General features: G+C 45.6%; 4 protein-coding genes across 6 annotated transcripts in view; 3 read left to right on the top strand and 1 right to left on the bottom strand.

Moving 5' to 3' along the window:
* The window catches only part of spata13 (spermatogenesis associated 13), a 39,637-nt gene extending 38,061 nt beyond the window's left edge, over positions 1-1,576 (bottom strand). For both annotated transcript variants that reach the window (XM_088921845.1, XM_088921847.1), the window contains exon 1: positions 1,492-1,576. In XM_088921845.1, coding sequence (XP_088777971.1) covers positions 1,492-1,503 — 12 coding nt within the window. In that variant the 5' untranslated portion in view covers positions 1,504-1,576. The remainder of the gene's footprint in view (positions 1-1,491) is intronic.
* Positions 1,577-3,652: 2,076 nt separating this feature from the next.
* Positions 3,653-9,063, top strand: abhd10b (abhydrolase domain containing 10, depalmitoylase b). 2 transcript variants are annotated; one of them, XM_088920488.1, is made up of 6 exons: positions 3,692-3,787; positions 5,276-5,321; positions 6,113-6,296; positions 7,010-7,121; positions 7,859-7,996; positions 8,285-9,063. In XM_088920488.1, the coding sequence occupies exons 1-6, from the start codon at positions 3,779-3,781 to the stop codon at positions 8,624-8,626; spliced, it is 831 nt and encodes a 276-aa protein (XP_088776614.1). In that variant the 5' UTR covers positions 3,692-3,778; the 3' UTR covers positions 8,627-9,063. The 2 variants fall into 2 exon arrangements, with proteins under 2 accessions (XP_088776613.1, XP_088776614.1); XM_088920487.1 differs by lacking the exon at positions 5,276-5,321 and having other exon boundaries at positions 3,653-3,787.
* Positions 9,064-11,079: 2,016 nt separating this feature from the next.
* LOC148830306 (uncharacterized protein C3orf85-like) lies at positions 11,080-14,380 on the top strand. The gene is made up of 4 exons (XM_088920489.1): positions 11,080-11,362; positions 11,775-11,914; positions 12,767-12,852; positions 14,023-14,380. The coding sequence occupies exons 1-4, from the start codon at positions 11,314-11,316 to the stop codon at positions 14,096-14,098; spliced, it is 351 nt and encodes a 116-aa protein (XP_088776615.1). The 5' UTR covers positions 11,080-11,313; the 3' UTR covers positions 14,099-14,380.
* Positions 14,381-15,842: 1,462 nt separating this feature from the next.
* tagln3b (transgelin 3b) lies at positions 15,843-21,095 on the top strand. The gene is made up of 5 exons (XM_088921487.1): positions 15,843-15,924; positions 17,334-17,536; positions 19,406-19,580; positions 19,890-19,992; positions 20,562-21,095. Exons 2-5 carry the CDS (start codon positions 17,357-17,359, stop codon positions 20,701-20,703), a joined length of 600 nt encoding a protein of 199 aa, XP_088777613.1. The 5' UTR covers positions 15,843-15,924; positions 17,334-17,356; the 3' UTR covers positions 20,704-21,095.
* The last annotated feature ends 2,656 nt before the right edge of the window (positions 21,096-23,751 follow it).

The following is a 23,751-nucleotide window of genomic DNA, read 5'->3' as shown; positions in this document are numbered from 1 at the left end:
TTTGAACGTGCCAGTGCATTTTCATTTTATTAAGACATATTCCTGGTGTAACGTTTTGGACTATGAATAGCTCCCATGTGTTATTAGCTGGGAGAAGATGATAATCTGAGAGTGCAGAGCTCTTCCAGTTCCTGAAAAGGCACAGCTAGCTGAAAGCCTGACAGCCTGAAAAGCAGATATGGATTGTTTTATTCCAGCCTAAATGACATTTATCCAGTGAGCCCATTTCTGAGTGCAGTTCAAACACCAGGGGCTATACAGGGGGCTTGTTTTATGACCCAAATAAATGAATTTCAGACAAAGTAGCTTGTAACCTCTGATGGAACTGACCCACTTATAAAAGTTATTTTCGTCGAGTGCATAATACTACTGGAGCCTAGGCTTACCCACTGAACAGTTAGGCCACCCCTCTCCTCCTTTTGGCTGTTTTTTTTTAATCGTATAATTAAAAATAACGGCGTGTCTGCCAAACACTAGATTTTTCCGCCACGAAATCTCACTCCCGCACTCAGACATTTTAAAAACCGCTGGCGAGCTATTAAACTATCAATAGCTGTGTCGTTTTATGGTAATTACCACTCAGCAACAGAAGACTCATTAATTGAGGGGACATGCTCCCGAATGCGGTTGCCAAACAGGGAAACGTCAGTCCAAAGCAATTTAATTAAAACCGAATTAATTTAAAGTCAAAGCTGAAGAAAGTTTAGCTTCAGCAAATCCTTTGCCCCCCGTTAGGATGGTGGGGTAGCCTTCTGAAAGTTAACGAGTCACTTTGATGCAGCCGGAGAGCTGCAGGAAGCGTAGCGCCTGAACGTCTTTCACGTTTCTAAATGAAATAATACCCGAACCAAAACCCCGGCATAAACCTTTCTTATAAAACGTAGGATAACACCGCTGTCCGAATGCATCTCGCAATTAGATTATTCGCCTATACGTTAGGGCGGGGGAAAAAAAAAAGCACAAAGAGAATTAAGTTTATAATGAGTATCACATTAGCAGCAGTTGAGGTCTACTATGATAGAAGCATGACAGTTGATTCTGGGGGGGTCTCCTGGATGGCGACCCGGGAAGTACTTTTGTGCAAGCGTCCACAGAATAGTTCGACCCCCCCCCCCTGCCCCGCACTCAAGATTAGTTCAGCCCCCATCTCTGCCGGATGGCCCCTCAATCACCCCGCAGTCGCCATGGCAACCAGCTAAACTCAGCGGCGGCGACAAAGCCTTAAATATGAATCGCGAAAATGAAAAGACACTTGCTATCCATTTTCCAAACACGCCTTGTGCCTTAGAGCAGGTTTCCCAATTCAGAAGCGAAGTTACGCTCCTGATTGTTAATGTTAGCGTAACTTTATAATGAACTTTATATGAGAATACGCAGCCTGCGACAACTTTCAGAAACAGGAAAAAAAAAAAACAACAACAGAGATTTGGTACATCCATCCCCCAAGCAGGAGTGCGGGCACTTCCAACGGGCGCTCTCGACGTAACTTACCTTTTTCATCATGAGGAGCTTTTTTTTTTTAAAATTGTGATTTAGGCTGAAAAAAAAATCCTCTTGTCGGCTCAAATCGCGCAGGAAACTGTGACCGAGTTTGAAAAACGCATCGCCTCTTCCTTCTTCATTCATGAATCGCATCGCCTCTCCGGGCTCTCGGAACCACGGCTGAAGACCCGTCTCCACGGCGTCGGTTTCATACTGGAGAGCAGAGATTTGCTCGGAGCCGCCACGGTTCAGGGCGAAGATGAAAACTTGAAATACAGTATCGTCTCCTCCTCACCTCCCCCCACCCTCCCAACCGGTCGGTGCAGCCGCACACGGAACAAAACTCGCAGTATCGCAGGCATGCGACTGAACACCATCAAGAGGTGAAACTAGAAATACAGAAATCGAGAGAGAGAGAAAAAAAAACCCCAAAACGTATAAATGTCCACTTAAGCAAGAAATACACGCTTCTCAGAAATGAGATGTGTGCCTGTGCACAGGTTCCCCTCGGTCCAAAACAGCGCCCTGAGCCCACCGTGAGGCGGAGTTACATACTTGAGTTGAACTGCAAAGAGCCGGCAACGAAAAGGCGAGGTCTGGCACTTCGGGCATTTCACAGATTTGCGGAAATCTTTCTCATCGGAAAATAAGCTCCGGCGAGCACTTCGTCCAGTGCAAACTCGCTCACATCGTCCTCCAATAACACGGGCGGGCTAACTGCTGGGTTTCGCACACGTTTGATCTGACGGACAGTAACAGCACTGGAAATGTGAACGATTCCCCTCCCTCCCTCATCCTCCTCTCAAAGAGAGCACGAAGGTGGTCGCATCTACTGAGCAGCGCACAACTCCTTAATAAAAATAAAAGGTCACAATATAATTATTCAGCATTTAAACGCCAAAAGACGTGTGCGGGCTTGATTCGACGTCTGCAGTTATCTCCTTGATCCCCAAATTCTTTCTGGCTAGGATTCGCACCTATCGAACTTCTTCAACGCTGCTATTTAACAATAATTTCCCGTTTGGTGATAAAAAAGCCAAACACGGTGTTTCCTCTGGATGACTCCATTCCCGATTACTACGTACTTTTCCCATCCCACGTTTTAAGAAAACGACTTAAAAGCGTAACAGAAGCAGTCGTTCTAATAATTTTAGTAAATTCCCTGATCAATCTAAAAAAACTTATGATGACAATTAGATTTTAAAATTCTTCTAGCTTTCAAACAGTCGCATTCCAATAACTTGTCATTTTGATCCCGAAACGTATTTTTTCTATTTCCTTTATATTTATTATATTATATTAACTGAGGCAGAAAGAAACTGGAATCGTGTAGCACTTTGAATAAAGTACGTTTGGTTCACAGGTGACTCCAGGAATGCGAATTAACACGTGCACAGATTACGCAAATAAAACTGAGGATTTGGTTGCCGACTGTCCCGAATTAAAACCGTAATAACCTCGTTTTGCATTAAAAAAATGTTTTTTGCATGGTTTCAGATGAGAATTCGTAAAACCGGTCCGGGATATTTTAAACGCAAACCTTGCAGTACCTGAACAGACAACGGAAAATCTGAAGCTCCCAAACTCTACAATAGCTTTTCCAACTAGATCCATTTTCTTTTTATTTTATTTATTTACTTTATGGGTTCCTTTCTGTTCCGGCGGAACAACCCAAGCGCGAAAAAGGGAAAAAGTAAAGGTTTATCCCATGCTGAAAAGAAAAGAGACACAACGTCTCTTCTTTGGAGTTTCTTCTTTTCAGACGAAGAAGGCTCCACAGTCGAAATACTGTGTCCCTTTTTTTTCTTTTCAGCTTTGAATAAACCTTTATCTGATCCATTGCATCCTACGCATGCTGACGCCGCTCCCTACTAAAACTTCTTCAACCACAACTTGGGTCAAGGACTGAATTTGTGACCCTATACCTGCAGCCACGACGAGCGCATGACACACCCCCCTCCCTCCTCCTCAACAAAGTACTAAAACATGTCGGGTTGGTGGCAGATATGAACTGAAAAGCCCATTTCTTAGATAAGCGGTCTGGTACCCGAGGCGAAGGGGACCAGTCTGCTCACCAGCCGCTGGGCTGCCCTCGTGCCTCACGCGCCTTCCCTTCTCACTTTCAGGTCCGCGCGCCTGGCTCTCGCTCGCGCGCTCGCTCCTCGCGGCTCTTCCCTCTCGCGGTGTTTGGGCCGGGAATTGCGATCCAGCATGGCGGCCGTGGCGCTGGGGAGGTGCTGCAGAAGACTCCTGCGGACCGGAGGCCGTGGCGGCGGGATGGAGCCCTCGTCCAGCAATGCAGGAGGTCGGTACTGGCCCTTGCTAGCGGCCACGCAGCTCGCATTGCTGAAACACGGAGGGGGGGAAAGTATTCGTCGCTGTCGGGAGGAGGAAGGGGGAGATCGCAGGGGGGGGTGTTAGGGGCCCAGGCAGCTCCAGAAGGCCAGAGAGCGATGTTTTCTCCCTAAAGCGGTTTTCCAACAGACAAGATTAACGTATTTTGTAATAAAATGTGTAAAAACGCAGCGTGTATCCGGTAAAAAAAATAAAAAATAAATGCGCCTTGCCTGTTCCTGCTTTAGATTGTCCTAGTCTGGGCGGTTTAATTGGAAATGTAACACCAAACACGGTTAGCTGTGCATTTAAAACGCTGTTCTACATCACCTTGTCATTTCATATGCAGTCGGAAAAAAAAAATATGATCCGATAGGGAGGACGTCTGGCAAGCGTGGAAGTTGACCGATAACGATTCGCGTTGCCGGTGACGGTTTTTGAGGAAGGTGCGAGTCTCGCTGGTTGGAGGTTTTAAAGGGGATGGTCCTGTGAAGACTCGGGCCGTTGGCTCAGCTCCCCGTGCTGCGGGGAAAGAAACGCGATGCTTGTTTTCGTTCGGTTATGTTCAGTCTGACTGCTCTGCTGTACGTCGGAAATCTCCTTATTATCGCCTACCTTCGGAAAGGGAACAGCGTTTTAATGCCTCGGTAAAATAGTTACAGTTTAGAACATGGAGACAACAATAAAGGCCGAAAATCGGACAACGCCAGGTTCGATGTCGTTGTCACGACAATTTATGATAAATTCAGCAGGGGGCTACAGACACCATTGCCATACTCATACTGAAGATGACTAATCTTTCAGTAAACTGCACAGGAACCCGTGTTTCTCTACACTTCACCACGCTGGTGCTGGATTCAGGAAGTTGGGTACGGTTTATAACTGATGGTTTTCCGGGTACCTAAGAAAAGTAATAAAAAATGACATTATCTTTCTGTGTATCTGTCTGCATACTTGCAATGAAAAAAAACAAAACAGTTTAATTTAAAATATCCCCTTGGTTATGGGTGTCCTTCTGGAGTGTCTTAAGAGGAGGTCTCAGGACCAAGGGGGGCTGTAAGCGTGAGACAGGACTGACCAGTGTGGAAGACCTGTACACTACAGCGAAGGTAAAAGGCTCTGTCCTGGCGTGCGGGGTGTCGCGTTTGCAGTGGTTTGACGCAGTGAAGTGTGGCCTGGTGGCCTTCAGCTTTAAAGAAACTGTCCCGGGTTCGCTCGAACAGAAGATCTTGTGCTTCTCTGGATGAAATATTTGAAGAAGTATATGTACTGCATGTCAGTGAAGCCACGTTCATTTGATAGACCTTTCTGTGGCATTAACGTGTTTAAGGCGAGATCTGGCAGCAGAAGTGCAGTCTTCCGCGCGCTGCAGGCCGACCCCGATCGCAAGAGCCGAGGCGGCGCGTGTGATGTTAGCCGTGTCTGGAGATTGAGTGTGCATCTGTTTATTATTGCGCAGGATGGGAAACGTGGGGAAGGCCGGGAGGTGGCTGATTTTGCAGCAGGTACAGTACAGAGATTTGCCTCTCGGTATGAAGCCCCACGGGCAGCTGAAACTAGAGCATCCACAGAAAAGCCAGGGTATGGTTTTCACATGGTGCCAGCCCACCCAGAGCCTAGTTACCTTGCGTCTGTGTGCCTTTGTTTCCCACAATCAGCTGCTCTCTTTCACTCAGCTTATACTGTACATCCTTCCCCACCATAGATTAATTTTGACCTTAGTGATACTTTATAATACTTCATAGGATCCTTTCTAATTTTGTACATGTATTGAAACATCTTCACAAGTGAAAGCCAGTAGGAATCATGCAATAGATTCTTTGTTCATTTAACCACCTCTGGTTTTACCTGCTTTGTGGCCTTTTAGGTTGTGAAAATGAGATTTTTACCTTTCTGGAATGTGACATCTGCAGCAAAGCACTAACATTCCAGTTCAGCTGTCGGTGTTTAACTATGGTGAAATTAAACCCTTATGTGAGACAGTTCCTGTAAATAACTATGCCAGTGTTACACGCACGAAGAAAGCCTTTTGGTTTGGGGGAGTATCGTAATTATCAGTGCTTGATTTCCGTTTCTCATCCTGTGCTGGTGCGTGTCTGACCTGTGATAAAGTATTTTGAATCGAATTGAATAAACCGACCCAAAGGAGAAGGTATTTCATTATTATCTAGGGAAAAAAAAACACTTTTGTCAAATTAAGGCTTAGGATCAAAGCAAAAGTGATTACTTGTTCAACTCAAGTTTCCTTTTCAAGAGCTCATCAGTTTTGTTGTTGTTGTTGTTTTTCTCCTTGAAGGTGTTAGGCACAAGTCCTCAGTGCAGTACTTAAGTCGCCCCGACCTCCCGAAGCTGGCGTACCAGAAAGTGAAAGGCAAGAGTCCAGGGGTGGTGTATCTGCCAGGGTTTGCCTCCACCATGAATGGACAGAAAGCAGTGGCCTTGGAAGACTTCTGCAAGTCGCTAGGCCATTCGTATTTAAGGTGATTCATTTTAGAACTCCAGAGTGGGGTCTTATGATCCTGGATTTGTGACTGGAGCAACAGCAGTTTTGTTTTTTTTTCCAGTTTAACAATAACACAGCTTGTTCAGATATGCGTATGAATGTTCTTCTCATGTACTGAAAGTTGCACCTCCCAGCTCCCTTCTCCTGGGCACCGGTGAAGGTAACCTTTGAATAAGGTATTGCAGTGCTTAAACTTTGCCCTCTGTTTCAAATAGGTAATGCATTGACAGTGCAGTGTTTGATGTAATGGTGTAATGATTGCTAAAAGTAAAACATTGCTTCTACAGGTGGCAAACAAAAAAATGGAAAATGAGGAACACCAAGAACAGAGAAAACTGAGGCTTCCACACAAGTCTGGCTCATGTTTTAATGAGGCAGTTAACAGCCACCGGATTGGCTGTCTGTAATTACAGCAAGGGGTCAGGCAGTTTCAAAAGAAGGCTGTAGTAAACCTGAAGCACTGAAATTAGATATCTTAAGCTAGATGTTGTGATAAATATGGCTCCCAATCTGCAGAAGCTAACCCATATAATAATGATAATTGATGATACCTCAGAAAAACAGCACCATTGCTCATAGCAGGGGGCGTGATCGTTTAATAACATGTACTGGTGCCAATTCCACAATGACGTAGGGTCCTAAGTCAGAATGCCAGCCTGTGATATGTACCCCCCTGGGGCTTTCTCTCAGGTTTGACTACACAGGTTGTGGGGAATCGGAAGGCGTGTTTGAAGAGGGCAGGATAGGCACCTGGAAGAAGGATGTGCTGGCAGTGCTGGATGAGCTCACGGAAGGCCCCCAGGTCAGTTTTGCCTCCGATGCCCTCTGTGTGACGCGCTAGCGCGGCCTCTCCACAGCCGAAAAATTGCGTCTCTTTTCTTTTCACCATGGAATAAACCTTTGCTTGTTCCATAATAATAATACAGTGTGTGATCTCCTGTCCCAGCCTGGATAACATTAAGCCCATCTCTAGGTAATGTTCTATGTGTTGTACGTTGTATGTAAATGTCCTGTGATGTGTTTGTATAGTAAATGTCTGTACATGTTGTGTAAATTGCATGTGCTTTGGCAGCGCTGTAATTCCTCGGCCATGCCAGTAGAGCTTGTTGAATTGAATTGATTGTTCAGAGGCAAGTGGGCGTGGAGCAGAGCCCAGCCGCAATGTGCCCGTACTGAAGGAGCCTTCCCGGATTGAGCTAGCAGTCACCCCCAGACCTCTCCGGGGAGCGGGGGCAGTGCTGGGAGTGTGATCGGGGCTCCCCCTCCCCCCCACTCTGTCTCTCTCTCTCTGTCCTGCAGGTCTTGTGATTGGGGCCCTCCCCCCCACTCTCTGTCTCTCTCTCTGTCCTGCAGGTCTTGTGATTGGGGCCCTCCCCCCCACTCTCTGTCTCTCTCTGTCTCTCTCTCTCTGTCCTGCAGGTCTTGTGATTGGGGCCCTCCCCCCCACTCTCTGTCTCTCTCTCTCTCTCTCTCTGTCCTGCAGGTCTTGTGATTGGGGCCCTCCCCCCCACTCTCTGTCTCTCTCTCTCTGTCCTGCAGGTCTTGGTGGGATCCAGCATGGGCGGCTGGCTGATGCTCCTGGCGGCCATCGCCCGGCCGGAGAAGACGGCCGCGCTCATGGGCATCGCGACCGCCGCCGATCACTTCGTCACGGCCTTCAAGGCCCTTCCTCTAGAGGCAAGCGAGAGCCCTTTTCCTTTGCGCTCCGGCTTTTCCTTAGCCCAGAGAGAGAGAGGAGCCTCGCGGAGCCGGCCTCCGCCCAGCGCAGCGATGTCCCGCAGGGGAAGGCGCTGGCGCAGATAGTCAGAGATCCCAAATGAACCCGGCCCGGCCTGCGCCGCTCGGCGGGGGAGCCCTAGCCCAACAAGCCTCCTGCATGGCGCCGTGCGTCGCGCTCGGACTCGAGCTGTTGGGTCTGCTCCGCGTCGAGTCCCTAACGGCGCTTTTTTTGTTGTTTTTTTTTAGGCGAGGAAAGAGATCGAAGACAAGGGAGTGTGGAAGTTCCCCACCAAGCACAACGAGGAGGGGTTCTACAGCATCAGCCTGGACTTCATCCGGGAGGCGGAGCACCACTGCGTGCTGCAGAGCCCCGTCCCCGTCACCTGCCCCGTGCGGCTCATCCACGGCATGCAGGACCCCGACGTGAGCTGGCACACCTCCCTGCAGGTGGCCGACCGCGTGCTCAGCACGGACGTGGACCTCATCCTGCGCAAGCACGGGCTGCACCGCATGTCGGAGAAGGAGGACATCAAGCTGCTGACCTACACCCTCGACGACCTCGTCGACAAGCTCACCACACTGGTGTGAGGTCAGGGGGGTCTGGTCTGATCCCCGAAATCTCCCGGCTCCCCCCCAGGGCGCCGCGAGGGCAGTCCTTTTTTGATATGCAATCGAAGGAGAACACCAAAGTGAACAAACTAGCAGAAAAAAAACAGTGTACCTTCCTCTCCTCTAAGCCTTAATTTTTTTTTTTACTTGTGCTGTCTTTTTTACAGTCACCTTTATCCAACATTGTTTGCAACCACATTAGTTTGCACCTGGAATGCTGCTGTTTTCGTTTAAATGACAGTCCTCATCCTTACATCCTGCTGGAACAGTTTTTCCCTACTGTTTTTCTTACAGAAATAACAGAATCTATACCTATATTCTATGCTTGTGCCTGTTTGTATGACTTCGTTTCAAAGGATGTGCCGTAACGTCTGTGGGTGCATTTAAATAAACATGGTATGAAGCCGGTAACATTTTACTCTTCTGCTTTTGTCCTGCTCTGTGGTGTGAATCGATTCCTCAGAAAAAAGGACACTGGAATGTTTGCATTTAAATTTTCATCTTGCACTACTTTGTGCTTCCATGGGTTTTTACTTTTGTATTTAGTTTAATCCTTATGTCTGAGTTTAGTTTTCAGTAGTTTTGTCTGGTAATAATTGCGCACTTGTTCCTTTAGAAAGCAAGATTCTTGCTTTCCTCTTCAACATGCAGTGACGCAAGGTGCAGTGCTTTCACACCAAATCTGAACCTTTCATAATCTTGGCTAGGCCACCAGAGGGCAGCAAACAGCACAAGACAGTTCGTCATTACAAATGTGGTGTCGACAAAGTTTAAAGGAGATCATGGATTTTTCTAGTGCTGTCAGCTGGTTTTCTAAACTGGCTTTATACTCGATATAGTGACAGATGCTGTCAGTGGTCATTGCCTAATATGTCCTGTTCTTTAGCGAGTATTCATTTTCTCTTTTTTGTGTAGGTGGAAAACTTTTCTTGGGCAACATGCATTTCTTCCTGTTTGTTTGCTTAAGTCCTGGAACATAAATTCCTGTGGAGGTAGCCTTTGCTCTGTGGATGTTGAAGCAGCCTTTTAGAAATCTTTCCTCTAGCCCACAGTTAAATGAAAGACCCTTTCATAGCATTCTCAGCTAGGAGTGAGGGAGCAGGCTTAGTACTGCTTAATGAATGTTAATTCAGTAAATACAACAGGAAAACTCAGGTGCTGAGCTAATTAATAAAAACTGTATAATTGTATGTTTCATTTTGTTCTCTATTTCCAGAATCAAAATACTTTTACTGGAAAAGAAATTAAGTAATTTTTGTTTTACAGACCTGAACACACTAATGCAATGTGTAAGAACCTTTTCATGATTACGATGGTTATGAACAGATTTTTACACAGCTTTTTCTTACTACTGTGGGTTTCTGGAGCCATTAAAAAACATTTTCTGTAATGTGTAAATATATCAGTCTTGCTTTTTTCCCCTCCAGTAAGCTGGCACAAAAGCAAATGCACACACTGATGGTTTGTTCTGCAAAGCTCAGCAAAGTTAGAAAACGTTTTTTTTTGCTTGTGAAAGCCCTCTCTGTTTCACACATTGCATCCTGCAGTAAACCTTAGTCTACTACGATTCATGAGTAGATGGTGTCGTTTAGGTAAGTGAATGGTTTCCAGAGAATCCTTACCAGTCAGGCAGAAACGCGAGGGAGTGAGACCTCTTCAGCCGAAGGTAACCTGAAAATGATTTGTTTTGAGATGTTTTGTCTCTTGATTTACGTGGTGTACTTTGTGATGTGTTCTGGTGTACAAATACAATGATGGAAAATCCAGCATAACCTTTTTAAACAGGAGTTTAAATATGGAGTTTTGATCGTTAGGAATGCAGGGAAGACAAAATGAGCAGCATGACTGAATCTGGCTTTGGAACCGGGACTGTTGGCAGATAGCGTCTCTATTCCTTTATTTTAACTTTTAGAGTTTTTAGCTTTGTATAAACCATGTCTTTTTCATTAATGAGGTTTTAAAGCGTAAACTCGGTATGTTCACTTCTATAACTAACATGTTCTGAAGCGAAGATAGTGTTGAGGTATTCTGCTATATTGCAATCCCTGTGTTATTTGGGAAGCACACGGTAAATGACAAGCTTTTAAAGATGGCTTGTTAAAATCTGCTCCATTAACCACTGTGCGAGTTCTCTTAAAACTTAAGTCACAATTCTTTTTTTCTGCATGTTTGATAGACGAAAAGCTGTAATCTTAAAATCTTTCCATAACCATAATGGACCTTATCTGGAGTATTGGTAGGGCAAAGTACCGAAAAAGTCAAATCTGTTTTTCAGTCTTGAGTGTTGCTTATAAATACACCCCTCCTCCATTTAGGTGTGTTTAATGGAGCGCGGTCTGTTTTAGAACAGTGACTTCAAAGCTCGGGCAGCGGTTTTAATGGCAGTGAATGACCTTTCAGAGTGATGTGTTGGAAATGAACTGTAATCACTCAAGGGGCTGGAACTTCCAACACAGAGCAGTACGCTGACGTCTCGCTGTCCAAAGGGCAGGAGACATGAGATATGGGGCAGAGTTTACAAAAACTAACAAAGGTCCGAAACTGGTCAGACTCGGAGCACACCTTTACTTACTGTTCCGTCTGCGGCATTCAACATCTTTAGAGCCAGATTTATTAAGAAGAATTTTTTTATTAATAGAACAAGCACTTTCTTCCCTCTCAGGGCCATGTCTGTAATGAGGAGTCAGATTTTGCTGGCAGCAGTCCTTCTGAGTGGTAAGACCTTTCTTCTTTAATGACTTGAATTTTTTAAATGAAAGTTTGGGAATTCTGAGCAAGAGAGCTATGTTCCAGCAATGTATCAAAATCTAATGTTAAATGGTATGTCTGTATTTAAATTTCAGGATTCTGTTGTGTAAATGAAACTATCTCGCTATGACAGTTCTATAAATCATTTTAATACAACATGTTCTGGAACACATTTAAAATAAATGAACTTCACCTTGACGACTTTACCAAATTAATCAATTCACCTGCATGCATCGCAACAAAAGACCAGCTTTAATGGTGGAAGCATGTTTAAATATTTCTCAATTTCCCGATTGCCAAAAATGTTCTCAATAAAAACAAACATGTTTTCAGTGCATTGAATTGCTGGGGTTTTTTTTTTTGTCTTTTGGAAAAACAGGCGTCTCAGGTGCTCCGTTCATGAAAGAGGAAGATGCTAATCAATTCATCCGGCTAAAAAGACAAGCGCAGTATTCACACGATGGGTACTGGGACCCCAATCACTCACAGAATCAATGGGGATACACAGTCAGGGAACAGGTACAGCACAATAGAAAACACTTCCTCTAACTAGCTGTTTAATTGTTATCCGCATATACAAGGTGCAATCAGGCAAAAGAAAAGAGCCTTTCAGAAACTTATGCAGCAATATGCTAGATATTTTCTCATATTGGAATGAACATGCTGCTTCGGCTCTGTGCGTTATTTAAAGAATGATTGATACAGTATGTGCTGCAGTTCCCACACACTTCCGATTCAATCCTGTCCTGCAGGCAGCTGCGATGCAGGTATTGCCAAAGATCTCAAACTCTCAAAATACTGCACCCCAGCCTGCCTCTGAACTGTCCCAGAGCTCCGCTCCAACCTTCAGAGACACTCTGTGTTCTGCTCTGCCGTTTCCTCCCAATCTGAACTGACTGTGGCTGTCACATGTTCCCCATACTGACATGAAGACTAATTTGTTACTTCTGAGAAATACAGGAGAAACGGAAATTATTTTGCACCTGTTCTTAGCTCTCTTGATTGTCAAAAACATTAAGAAACTGAAATAAAGTCAGCTGTGTTTTGTTTGTTTGTTTAAAATGCGCCCACAGTCCAAAGCCATACTGGTAGGCTTTTTGGCTTCTGGGAAACTTGGTGCTTGTGTGAGTGTGTGTCTGCCCTGCGATGGACTGGTATCCTGTCCAGTCCAGGTTTATCCTACCTTGTGCCTGTTACTTTCCGGGATAGTTTCCCTGTAATCCTGTACTGGATAAAGACAAATGTATACATGGGTGGCATTATTGATAATGAATTAACCTTCGGGATGATGATCATTCTCCAACCCTAACCTAAAAATACTTGTCCTGTGGCATTTGAAAATGTCTCCTATATGTTTGTTTTGCATTGCAGGTGAATGAATACTGGACAACGCTGCGGACTAATGCTCAATATTACATGGACATGGGCTCGCTGATGTTCGATCCGTCTGTTGCCATGTAAGTCCATGAGCCCTGGGTTCTCCTTCCAGACTCGGTCTAGGGGGGGTTTGGTGATCAGCACCGCGGCCTCAGAGCTCCAGGGTTCTGGGCTCTGGTTTCCTCCCAGCTCTCACAGACATGCTGGCGAATAAATTGCCCATTTCCATGAGAGCAGCCGGCCCCTTCCTCATTAATCCTCCTGGTCTGGAGGAGCTCTGGCCCTCAGTATTGCTGGGATACGATTCAGGTGAAGACAAAGAGTACAGACATAATCCGTTTTAATAAAGGATACCTGGACATTTCAGACCTGTCTTTTGTTACCATGTTGGATACAAATCAAAACAAGTCCTTCATCGGGGTTAAGTATAAGATGTTGGCTAGGAGCACAGGGACACACTTGTCTTTGCTGTATGTTTATAATGTCATCCTAGGATGCCCGCCAAGCTTATTTCCCATAACCCCAGAGGAAGTTTAGAGTGAGGCTTCCTATTCACAGGAAACTCCTGACAGCACCCTCACAGCTTTTTTCCCTATTTTGCTTTCCAAAATGAAGTGAGTGTGCGGCCACTGCTGAGAACCAACGTGACTGGGTTTCTACCAGTCATGCGGCCCACCAGTGGGTTTTGGTGGTAAGAAACACCAGGTTGCTGTAAGTGGCACCCGTGGACCAGTAGGATGTGTTCTCCTTTGGTCCAAAATATGGATGAGATATTACACGGAGGTCCTGATTACTTGGCTGTGTTAAGTACGATGTTAACCCCTGAGTCTCATCAGAATTTACACTCGGGCTTGCCCAATGCGGTCTTTCTAAATTTTCCCCTTAAATCAGCTGATGAAGTGATGTATCACCTCTACACTTGACGTGCTCTGTAGTGTGGCCGCACTTCAATGGTGGAGGAAGTGGTTCCCCTTCCTATATCTGAAGCATTCTGGGATCTTGTGGGATAAAAGGCCCTTTACAAATATGGGCAATTGTACCATTATGAGCTCAAAACCCTAATGCTTAAGTGGGTTCAAGGGTTCAGAGTCAATGTGCCCACTGTCCTGGGAACTCTTTTCCATATCTATTTTTAAGCTTGGAGACTAAGTGCATATGGGACGTAAGGCATGAAGGACGTGTCTAAAGAGTGAGATTATATTGCATTGTATTCTAAACACCCTGACGGGCCGTGTGTTTCATCCCATCAGTGAAAATAACAAGGCGTATATGGACATGCTGAGGAGCGCTGGGGTCCACCTCCAGGGCCAGACAGGAAGGCGCTGAACAGGCCCTGCTCACCCGCACAGTGGACACGAGAAGGAACCTGAAGTCGCACAGCACAGCACAGCACAGCCAGCCTGCCGGGTGGCAGGAGGCCAGACAGCATGCCCAGTGTCCTCCAGCACAGCCTCACCGCACTCTTGGGCTGGAATCCAGACACAGATCATTGGTGCTACGCTTGCAAATCAAGGACACGCATAGAAATAATAATATAACGTCTTGTAAATGCTTGAAGCGGTTTTATTCTGTAGCTCTGCGGACATACAAAATTAAATCTGCATCAGAAAATGGCAGACTCTGCAATCCTCTTTTTCCGAATACCGATGAGTTTTGAACAGCATTTTCTGATCTTCAGAAAGTTCATGGCTTCTCATCTTATCAGTATCCCTCTCTGAGGCACTGAAAGAATATTAAGAAGGAAGTACCATGACTTCTGCTGCATCGCGTTGCTTCAGATTGGAGCAGTGAGGGGAGCACTGAGTCAAGTCATTTAGCTCACATCTTTTACATTATTCTGAAAAGGTCACCTGTTGGCCTATAACATCGGCGGTGACTGTGAAAGAGCACATGCACAGTCCCTGCCCTGAGAGCCACAGGTCTGCTCTGGCTCCACTCTTAAGGCACAACTGAGCAGACTGTTTGCTTAATTAGGCCTGTTTACCACTTTCCAGAGGTCCTCGTGTACTGAGGGTTTAAACAGACCTAAAAAACCCACTGCATTCTGGCCCTTGAGGACTGGAATTGTGCACTGATGTGCTGAACCGTTTCAGAAATGTGCCCAACCTCAGCTGAATTCTACAGACTCTTCTTCAGGATCTCACAGCCCCTAAAGCAAACTGCTGGCCCACCGTCCTCAGATCCCGGGTTCCTCATTGCCGCTCCGACGCCGTCGTGTCCGAGCTGAGCCTCTTCAATACTCACAGAGCTGATGAAACCATGCATTCCACACAGTCTTAAGAAACTGCCCTTGCTCCCGTCCTCGGCATAACAAGCAGGGGGTTGAGACAAACCGGACCCTGTCACAGAAGCACAGGGCACAAGACTAAACTGCGCCCTGGAGGGGAAACCAGCCCACTGCAGCTGCACGCACCAGAGGGTTTTCAGAGACACTGATTCATCAACAGCTGCCACCAATGCATTAGCCAGTGTGGTGGGGGTGTCTGGGAACATAACCACAGGGGACACAGGGAGAACATGAAACCTCCACACAGAAGGGCACCCCAGTCCGGGCTGCGAACAGCGCCAACATCCCGTCACCCACTGGCGCGCACATTTACATTTAGATGTGCCGAAAGAGCTTGGGTACAAATAGGAATATTCCACACCTGAAGCATGACAACAGTTATCATAATGTACCCCCGCTGGGCAGGGCTTTAATCCCTGGAAACGACAGATCAAAGACGACATTTACTCTACTTGCATCACACTCAAAGAACAAAAACCTTTTTTCTCTCTCTCTTCCTTAAAGTGTCCGTGTTATCGCATCGTTCGAAACTGGTCGAAATTCTAAGGATAGCTGTTGTTTCGTATTTTATGCTTTTTAATTTGCACACGGTCAGCCCCTCTCCTCCCCCTGTTCCAGTCAGAAAGCCCAGCGGAGACCCGACCAGCTGGGACTAGTGTCCCCTCCCTTGCGGGACCCTCCACCCCCCCCCGCAAGCCTGGAGCTCGCAGTGACGTCAGCTTCGCCCCACCCACGGCACTCCCTGTTTATAGCCATGCCGCTGTCCAGCGTTTCAGCAACTCAAAGGACAAAACTCTTCGGACAGAGGAAGCCGCGGGTGTGGAAAGGAGATCATTGTATGAGCCCTCACATCCGCTGTTCTGCAGTGAGTACGAACATGCACTGTTAACATAAATAAGATGTTTTATTACAGACCACGTTTATTTTAATGATAGGATGCAACTTCAAGATGGTCCGAAAAAATACTGATCCTACTGATCTTCTCCGGACTTGGCTTCGGACGCGACTGTAGTTTATAATTATTGTTATTAACGTCGCTTAAAATAAAGCAAATGATGTCTTCCCTCAGTCGGCCGGCCCGGGCTACTCAGACATCCTGAGCTTCACTTTTAAATGCGCCACAGTATTGGCACAGCGTTTCTGTCAGCAGTAAAATGCCCGTAGCAGACTGCTGCCTTGATACAGCATCGTCACTGCAGCGCAGACGACGAGGGACGAATCTTAGAGATTCCTCTTTTGTTTTGTAAGAATCGTAACTTGAACTCTACATTTTTCAAGGTAACGTGTAATTTGGTCTTGGGAAAGTGGCACACTGCTTCACTGTCTCTCACAGCACCGGAGCACTTAACATCTATTTCATTTTATAATGCAGAGCAACAGCCCTGTGCGAGTTGTCGGTTACGTTTCACTCGCGCAGTATCGGAAAATACAGAAACTATTCCCAGGGGGAATCTAAACAGAGGAAGAGCGCTCCTCCTCTGTCACTTGTAGTACTGCCCGATTATCGATTATAATTCCAGTTAGTGAAAAATATGTCGGAATACATTTTTCAGAGCATCTCTAAATGATGAAGTAAAGAAGAGGCATTTCCGAACTAGGTATTTTTACGTATTTCTGCCTGGTTTCATTCTTTCGGGTTGGATTGACAGGACCACACCCAGAGGAGAGCAGACTCGGGCCGGCTCTGGAGAGGAGCGCAAAACAAAAATTTCCCTAGCAGAAAATTGCCTGAGCTCTTCCGCCAGGTCGGGTTGATTTACACCTGACAAGGAAGCATCAGAGTGTGCAAAATTATTTTTATACTTTCCTTATTTCGTGCACTCATATTTTCAAGCAGAGCACAATCTGCTGCACTGTGCTAGCATTGGTCCTTCTTGGAGACAAACGAATAAATGCAAACCAGAATTGGAATAGTTCTAAAAAAAACTGCACAAAAGACGCGGCTGTCACAAATTATTAGAGTAATTAAGTCTCTAAATGAGAGTGATTTAGGAACTTTGTCCAAACAAACCTTGTGAACTAAGAAGCATACTATAGAAATTGGATGCCATCAAAGACATGCTGGTGGGTTAATTGGCTTCAGTGCAAATTGCACCTCGTGTGAGTGTGTGTTTGTGTGTGTGTGTGTCCTGTGACGGACTGGCATCCAGTCCAGGGTGTGTCCTGCCTTGCACCTGTTGCTTGCTGGGACAGGCTCCAGCTCCCCCGCGACCCTGATTTGGACGAAGCAGTGAGGAGATGGATAGATGGATGACAAGGGTGCTGTTAACACAGATAAATCACTGCGCGCTGCAGTCATGGCCAATCGAGGACCGAGCTATGGCCTGAGCCGCGAGGTGCAGGAGAAGATCGAGCAGAAGTACGACCCTGAGCTGGAGGCCAGGCTGGTGGACTGGATCATAGCGCAGTGTGGCGGGAACGTGGAGCGGCCACAGCCCGGCAAATCCAGCTTCCAGATCTGGTTAATGGACGGGACAGTGAGTACGGGGCTGAAGGGGGGTGGGGGGTGGTGTCTTACTGCGTGGTCACTGGGCGCTGCACATTGGCTGGAGGATAGCGAAAGTCGTGTGGGTGACAGGGGTCCAGTCCTTGCTAGTATGACAGCAGATCTTTCAAGACAAGCCATCAGACACAAAGTGAGCTTAATCTGGACCGAAAACAAGAATGTGCAGTTGCTTCCTTCATTATTTTTCTTTGCATGCTAATGCATGATTATTCCCTTTTTGTTCCAAAGAACATTTGTCTGCTAGGTGAACCCTTTTGGTCATTATACGTAAACCCACATCGACCAGTGTTAACTGCCTAATCTGTTTGAATACAAGTCTGTCAGTGGTCACATATACCAGTTCCTTAAAGCCCCCAGGAGATTATGAGAGAGAAGTGAATAGCTGACTTGTGAGATTCAGTGCTTCCTGTTTGGATAAAAAAGTAAGATGGAAACTCAGAGAGCTTTGTTATTAACAGAACTCATTAACAACAAAACTCGTTCTGAACTCCTTCTACCAGTGTTGAGATGAACACATGTATGAACACCTTTACGGGGGTATTCTGATGGAGAGGTGCTCAGTCGTAATCCCACAGATGGAAGCTGCAAAGTGTGAATCTAAGCTGATACAGAGCAGGCACAGGAGGAGACGATTAAATCACTTGCAGCAATTTCACAGCATTAGAATGTTTTCGGATTTAGAAGATGAACCGCACTGAAGAAGGGGCGTCTAACCCTGGTCCTGAACAGACCCCAATTCTGCAGGTATTGGAAGACAACATGAAATCATGAAAGACCTGTAGCAATTTAAATGTGTCCATTAAAAAAGTGAATTAAGACATTTAGAGATCATTTGGAACAAAAATCTCATTACCTTTCAGCCCTCAAGGAATGGGGCTGCTGAAATTGAACAAATTACTATCTTAATAGATATTAAATAGTGTAATAAGTACAGTAATCTCTTGTTAAATGAGTATTAAATTTCCATTACTTCCCATTAATTCCCATAATCTCTGATTGGTCCCCGACCTCAGACACCCAAACGTTACCTTAATACAGCACACAGAACCTCAGTATGAAAACATTTAGACTCCTGGTTAATTATTCAAACAACATACTAAATGTCACGAGCCAGTGCATAAACAATAGGTAGGAGAATAATAACATTCCTGCTCATTTACTGCAGAGTAGTTAAATTGTTACTGTCGTTAGCAAATGTGTAAACATTAGGTACTATCCTGTACTATATGCACTTAATGCCCACAAGCCTTTATCATTAAAAATTAAAAATAAAAAGTAAATTCCTCCCCTGGTTAGCATCTCGGCAATGCTTTGTGAGAGCCCATCTTGTAAGAGTGAAAGTATACAAAATGAAAAAACAGGAACTACTACATCTCTTATAAACAAAAAGTCGTAAAGTGGTAGCTCGTAACACCAAGGGATTTCTGTATTTCCTAATAACATCCCAATAACAATAACTGGCTTGGGGCTCGTTGTGAAGATACCTGCACTACAGGAAGATGCTTCCACTTCTTCACAGGACGCTGCTGTGCTTGGCAGTGTGTTGAATTAGTCTGGCAGGACTGCCGTATAGAAACCTATGCCCTCAGGGAGCGGACGTAGGGCGCCCTGGTGCTAGGCGGGTCTCAGGACATCCGAACGTCAATGCTGAGCGAGGACAGAGTGCAAGACCCGGAAATATATAGCCCAAGGGAAAGAGAGGGACCGGAAGGACAGCAGACCGGAAACCAGGGACAGGACAGAGAAGGAGCGCCCTCTGGCTGCAGAGGGCGTGACAAGGACCTTTTCTATTCTGCTCTGTGAGCTTTTTTTATTTTTTTGTTCTGTCCTCGCTCCCCAGGTGCTGTGCAGGCTGATAAACAGCCTCTACCCACGAGGCAAGGAGCCCATCAAGAAGATCCCGGAGACGCAGATGGCCTTCAAGCAGATGGAGAAGATCTCCCAGTTCCTGAAAGCTGCGGAGGCCTATGGTGTGATCACCACAGACATCTTCCAGACCGTGGACCTCTGGGAAGGTAGGATTCCTTCATTACACAGGGTGGTCCACTCAGAAACGCAAGAACAGATAAAGAGCAGTGCTTATTTATTTCTGACCTCTGCTTAATACAAAATCTATAGCTTTAGGCGTGTGCAGTGAAATCTTTGAAAATATTATCCTGTTCCATATAAAGTAAAATAAAATAGTGTATTTTATTTTATGACCTACTGTAGCAATCATAATGAAGACCATGAGGAATATGTTCCCCTACACTATCAGCAAAATGCAATAACAGAAACTCAGACATTGTGTTGGGTTCAGTGTCCTCTCTGTCTACCTCCCTCAGGCAAAGACATGGCTGCAGTACAGAGGACACTCATGGCTCTGGGCAGTGTGGCAGTAACTAAGGATGATGGGTATTATCGCGGAGATCACACCTGGTTTCACAGGTACTGCGTAATCAGATCTCATGGCACCACTGCAACACAAGCAATCCCACCTGTCCATCTCGTCCAGCTGAGTCTTTCAGAGTTAGGTGGCTTCCCGGATCTAAAACGCCACCACAGTTATAGCCCAATTCACAGCTATTAACCACTGCTTCCATTATTCCAAAAATTAGAAAGAGCACTGGGCCGAGTACTGACCCCTGTGGTACCCCAATTACATTGCCGCAGTTTGAGCTTTGACCTCCTTATCTCTACTCTCTGATTTCTATGAATCACTTCTCAAGACGTAGTGGTTGTTTTGTCGGGGTAGCCAGCTGAGACAAATGAAACCTGTGTTTGCATGCCACTTCAACCGTGGGGAAACGATGAACTCTAGCTTGGCTGCCTTGTGCTGCAGTGACCCACTTCAAAACTACCCCCACTCCGCTGCATGATAGCCGGTGGCGTCGGGGCAGTGCTGAGCCGTGTTCTGCGCTTCTCGGGCTATTATAGCTTTAGAGGAGCAACCTCAGCGAGCCACGTGCCCTGCACAAGCGAGACGCTGACTCACAGCCCCCCCTGCTTCCCCACAGGAAGGCCCAGGGGAACCGCAGGGAGTTCTCCGAGGAGCAGCTGCGCCAGGGCCAGAGCCTGATTGGCTTGCAGATGGGCAGCAACCGCGGGGCGTCGCAGTCGGGCATGACGGGATACGGGATGCCGCGCCAAATCATGTGACCTGCCGGGCGTCGGTGTGGGGAGCTCGGAGCTCGGAGAGGCGGGACGGGGGTCTGTGGCGGCAGAAATAAAAGCCGTGGAGCAGACCATCGGACATGACTGCTGACGTGACTTTAAACCGACAAGCTTCGGGAGTGCATTTTACCCGGACCTGAGAAAGTATTCAATATTGTGCTGTGAACAAAAGGAAGTGTGCTATACAAAACAATGTGCCACAAGATGAGTGTAGAACTCCTTATTTTAATTTATTTTCGGTGTTCTCTATGTAGCTTCACGGTTTGTTTGTTCTGTTTGTTCGGCGTTGGGATCTTCAACAATAAACAACCTTTCTGTGCTTTCAGAATATTGCCCTGGCAGAGGAATAGGGTCTCAAATAAATGTTGGATTCATTCTACGTCTGACACAAAGTCTGTTTTTAAGTTGTTGAAAATATCCTCGGTTTCAAAATAAAAGAGTTTTTGTTCTTTGAGAAAAAATGTATAAACCTGTTATTTACCTTTCCAGAGATAAATGCCACATGCAAGATACTTTTAAGATATAAACTTACAGACTTTTTTTGTCCTGGAGCTGTCAGTATTCCTTTTCTTTTTGCTTTTTTTTCTACTTGCAATACTATGAATGTAGGTACTTAAATATACAGGATAATAGTCACCTTCAATGTATATACATATTGTATATATAATATATACATATGATATATATATAATCAAATTGAGAACAAAGTTCGTAAGATTTCAGTTCCATCCTAAGAGGAAAACTTTACTCACCCCTTAAGACTGCACCCTTACAATCCATGCTTTTTTCCTGATTTTTCCTATAAGGAATTACCAGTCAGTTTATGGACTGGACAGCATGCCAACTGGAAGAAGAAGGAGCTTTAAATTTGTGACCATGAACACTAGGAGCAGTTGAAGAATTCAGTGTACACAGATCATTGAGTTAAAATGTACAGGAAAACATCGGCTGTGGAGCCTTCTCACCCGAAGAAGGCTCCACACCCGGAACGTGGTTGTTTTCCTGCTTCTCTTTTCAGCATGGAATAAACCTCTCACTTGTTCCTTTGCAATCTTATTTCTGTCTCACAACACCAGCAAGCCACAATCCTCACAGCACTATCATCTGTAAATGTCCTCTAGATGATACACATGTTTTATGCTGTATAAGAATATCATGTGTCGAGCTGATCTTCGGGGGGAGACAAATCACAGTACATTATTTATGAGGTGCGTCTGTGGGCAGAAAGAGCTCATCTGTTCCTTAAGAGCCCTTCTGACAGTCTAATAGGACCTCGCTCACCCCGGCAGTTACTTCTGTCTCAAGGGATCGCATGCTGGGCTTGCAGGTCAATACTGCCTGTTCCCGTTCTCACGTTTTGCCTTTCTTTCCTTCGTTTTCTTTCTCAATCGCGCCCAATCGGGCGATTCATCAGCATGGCGTCTAAATTTGCCCGTGGTTCGACTGTGGCCACCTGCCTGTCCTCTCCTTCCGCTCAGTAAAAGAAAAAGAGACGACGAGCTTAGGTAAACTTACAAACTTAGGTAATGCGTGTGCGTTGTGTGTACAAAAAAAATATATTTTTTAAAAAAAGTTGATGTTTCTGATTCTCGTCTAATGCGGTATTCACAACCTGTGCGGCTACCTAGTGTATAACATTTTTCATGATCTGTGCCCAACGCTCCCTATGCCGAATAAGGGCGTATTGTCTCTCTTCTGCCATGCGTGGAATCGATCTGCTCTAGTTCAGACGTCAGAATGAGAGACGTTCAGATTCTCTGAACGGGTGAGCAGAGCGATTTGATCATTTTGGAGGGAATTCAGTAGGAGGAGATGGAGAGAAATGTCGGGTGTGAGGGCTAAGAATTCCTTTTATGATTTAAAAAGTCTTACGTGTTGTTTAATTTTTACTTGATTTTTTTTATACTTTTGTTGGAGATACAGTACCACTGTGTGCTGCCGGCTTTCTAAATTGTCTTGGAAAAGCCCGGTGGATACGGAAAGCTCTGGAAGACAGGCGAATTCAGCCCGGATATGGGTCTAAAACAACCTGGTGACTATTATTTCACTCCCCCGCACTGCTGTACCTTACGGTCCTACCTTATAACCTAACACAGGCAGGATGATTTGTTGCGCTGGTTCTGCCATCGGACCGCAATATAATTAAGCAATTCGCTTCAGGGCCAATCAAAGCCTTAAATCACTTCCCGTTCCGCGATCTGACAGAGAGCTCAGACAAGTAATTGTATGGGATGCTAAGCGCGAGTGAAAAAAAAATCTAAATTCCGCCTCTAGGTCGGCTGGGAAAAGTTTATTTCGGAAACTGTAGAGATTATCGTAGAGTGCTTTCCTATGCAAAAAAAAAAAAGCTCGATCAGAAACTTGAACTCTGAAAACTGGAGAAATTCCAAACAAAGAATTGTTAGCTGTCCTTCTTGTTCTCTCTGGTTCTGGGATTCGCGCCACACAGAGAGAAACGCTTCATTAATTCAGTCGGGACATTTCAGAAGCTTGGAGATGGTTTCTAAAACCTCCGGTAAAAAGGTCACTGGGGATTAAGGCTACTTTCCATTAAAGAAATGTTTTTGTTTATGGTGTCAATAAAATTATAAAAGCCCGGTTTATCGATGGGCATAACTGAATCTGATAAGGGTGAATGAATTAGCATTTATCAAACAGCACATCTATCAACGTTTCCCCCATTAAGCTGTCTCTTGAAGTGAACCGCCGTTTTCATGCAAGCAGTAAATTGATCCTCCGGGCATACGAATGTCAGCGGGGAGTATTTCCGTCAGCCGTTTTTACAGCATGTAGTTCGTTCAAAACCTGGCAACCGCGTCTCTCCTGTTCCACTACCATCTTCAAATAAGAAACACAACGACTGTTTTACTCAGCAGCATCCAGAAAGATAAATGTGTCGGAGCACTGCATCCCACTAGATAACGTTACAAGTTGACAGGAACCCAGGACATATATTTCCAAAAACAAAACAAGCAGACGAACAAGCATGGAAGTGATCAAAGAAAACCACGTTAACACAGAAGCGAGATGGCC

This window comes from Atractosteus spatula, chromosome 7 (genome assembly GCF_055471065.1).
Source record: "Atractosteus spatula isolate fAtrSpa1 chromosome 7, fAtrSpa1.hap1, whole genome shotgun sequence".
Lineage (NCBI taxonomy): Eukaryota > Metazoa > Chordata > Actinopteri > Semionotiformes > Lepisosteidae > Atractosteus > Atractosteus spatula.
This window is presented reverse-complemented; position numbering and strand designations above follow the sequence as displayed.

Bases quoted from the DNA above. Each gene is read 5' to 3' on its own strand.
- abhd10b (XM_088920487.1), top strand. From the start codon at position 3,694: ATGGCGGCCGTGGCGCTGGGGAGGTGCTGCAGAAGACTCCTGCGGACC. The intron at 3,788-6,112 runs GTCGGTACTGGC...TTCTCCTTGAAG, and splicing joins CTCGTCCAGCAATGCAGGAG to GTGTTAGGCACAAGTCCTCA. The intron at 6,297-7,009 runs GTGATTCATTTT...GCTTTCTCTCAG, and splicing joins CTAGGCCATTCGTATTTAAG to GTTTGACTACACAGGTTGTG.
- LOC148830306 (XM_088920489.1), top strand. From the start codon at position 11,314: ATGTCTGTAATGAGGAGTCAGATTTTGCTGGCAGCAGTCCTTCTGAGT. The intron at 11,363-11,774 runs GTAAGACCTTTC...TTGGAAAAACAG, and splicing joins GGCAGCAGTCCTTCTGAGTG to GCGTCTCAGGTGCTCCGTTC. The intron at 12,853-14,022 runs GTAAGTCCATGA...TCATCCCATCAG, and splicing joins TTCGATCCGTCTGTTGCCAT to TGAAAATAACAAGGCGTATA.
- tagln3b (XM_088921487.1), top strand. From the start codon at position 17,357: ATGGCCAATCGAGGACCGAGCTATGGCCTGAGCCGCGAGGTGCAGGAG. The intron at 17,537-19,405 runs GTGAGTACGGGG...CTCGCTCCCCAG, and splicing joins TCTGGTTAATGGACGGGACA to GTGCTGTGCAGGCTGATAAA. The intron at 19,581-19,889 runs GTAGGATTCCTT...TACCTCCCTCAG, and splicing joins GACCGTGGACCTCTGGGAAG to GCAAAGACATGGCTGCAGTA.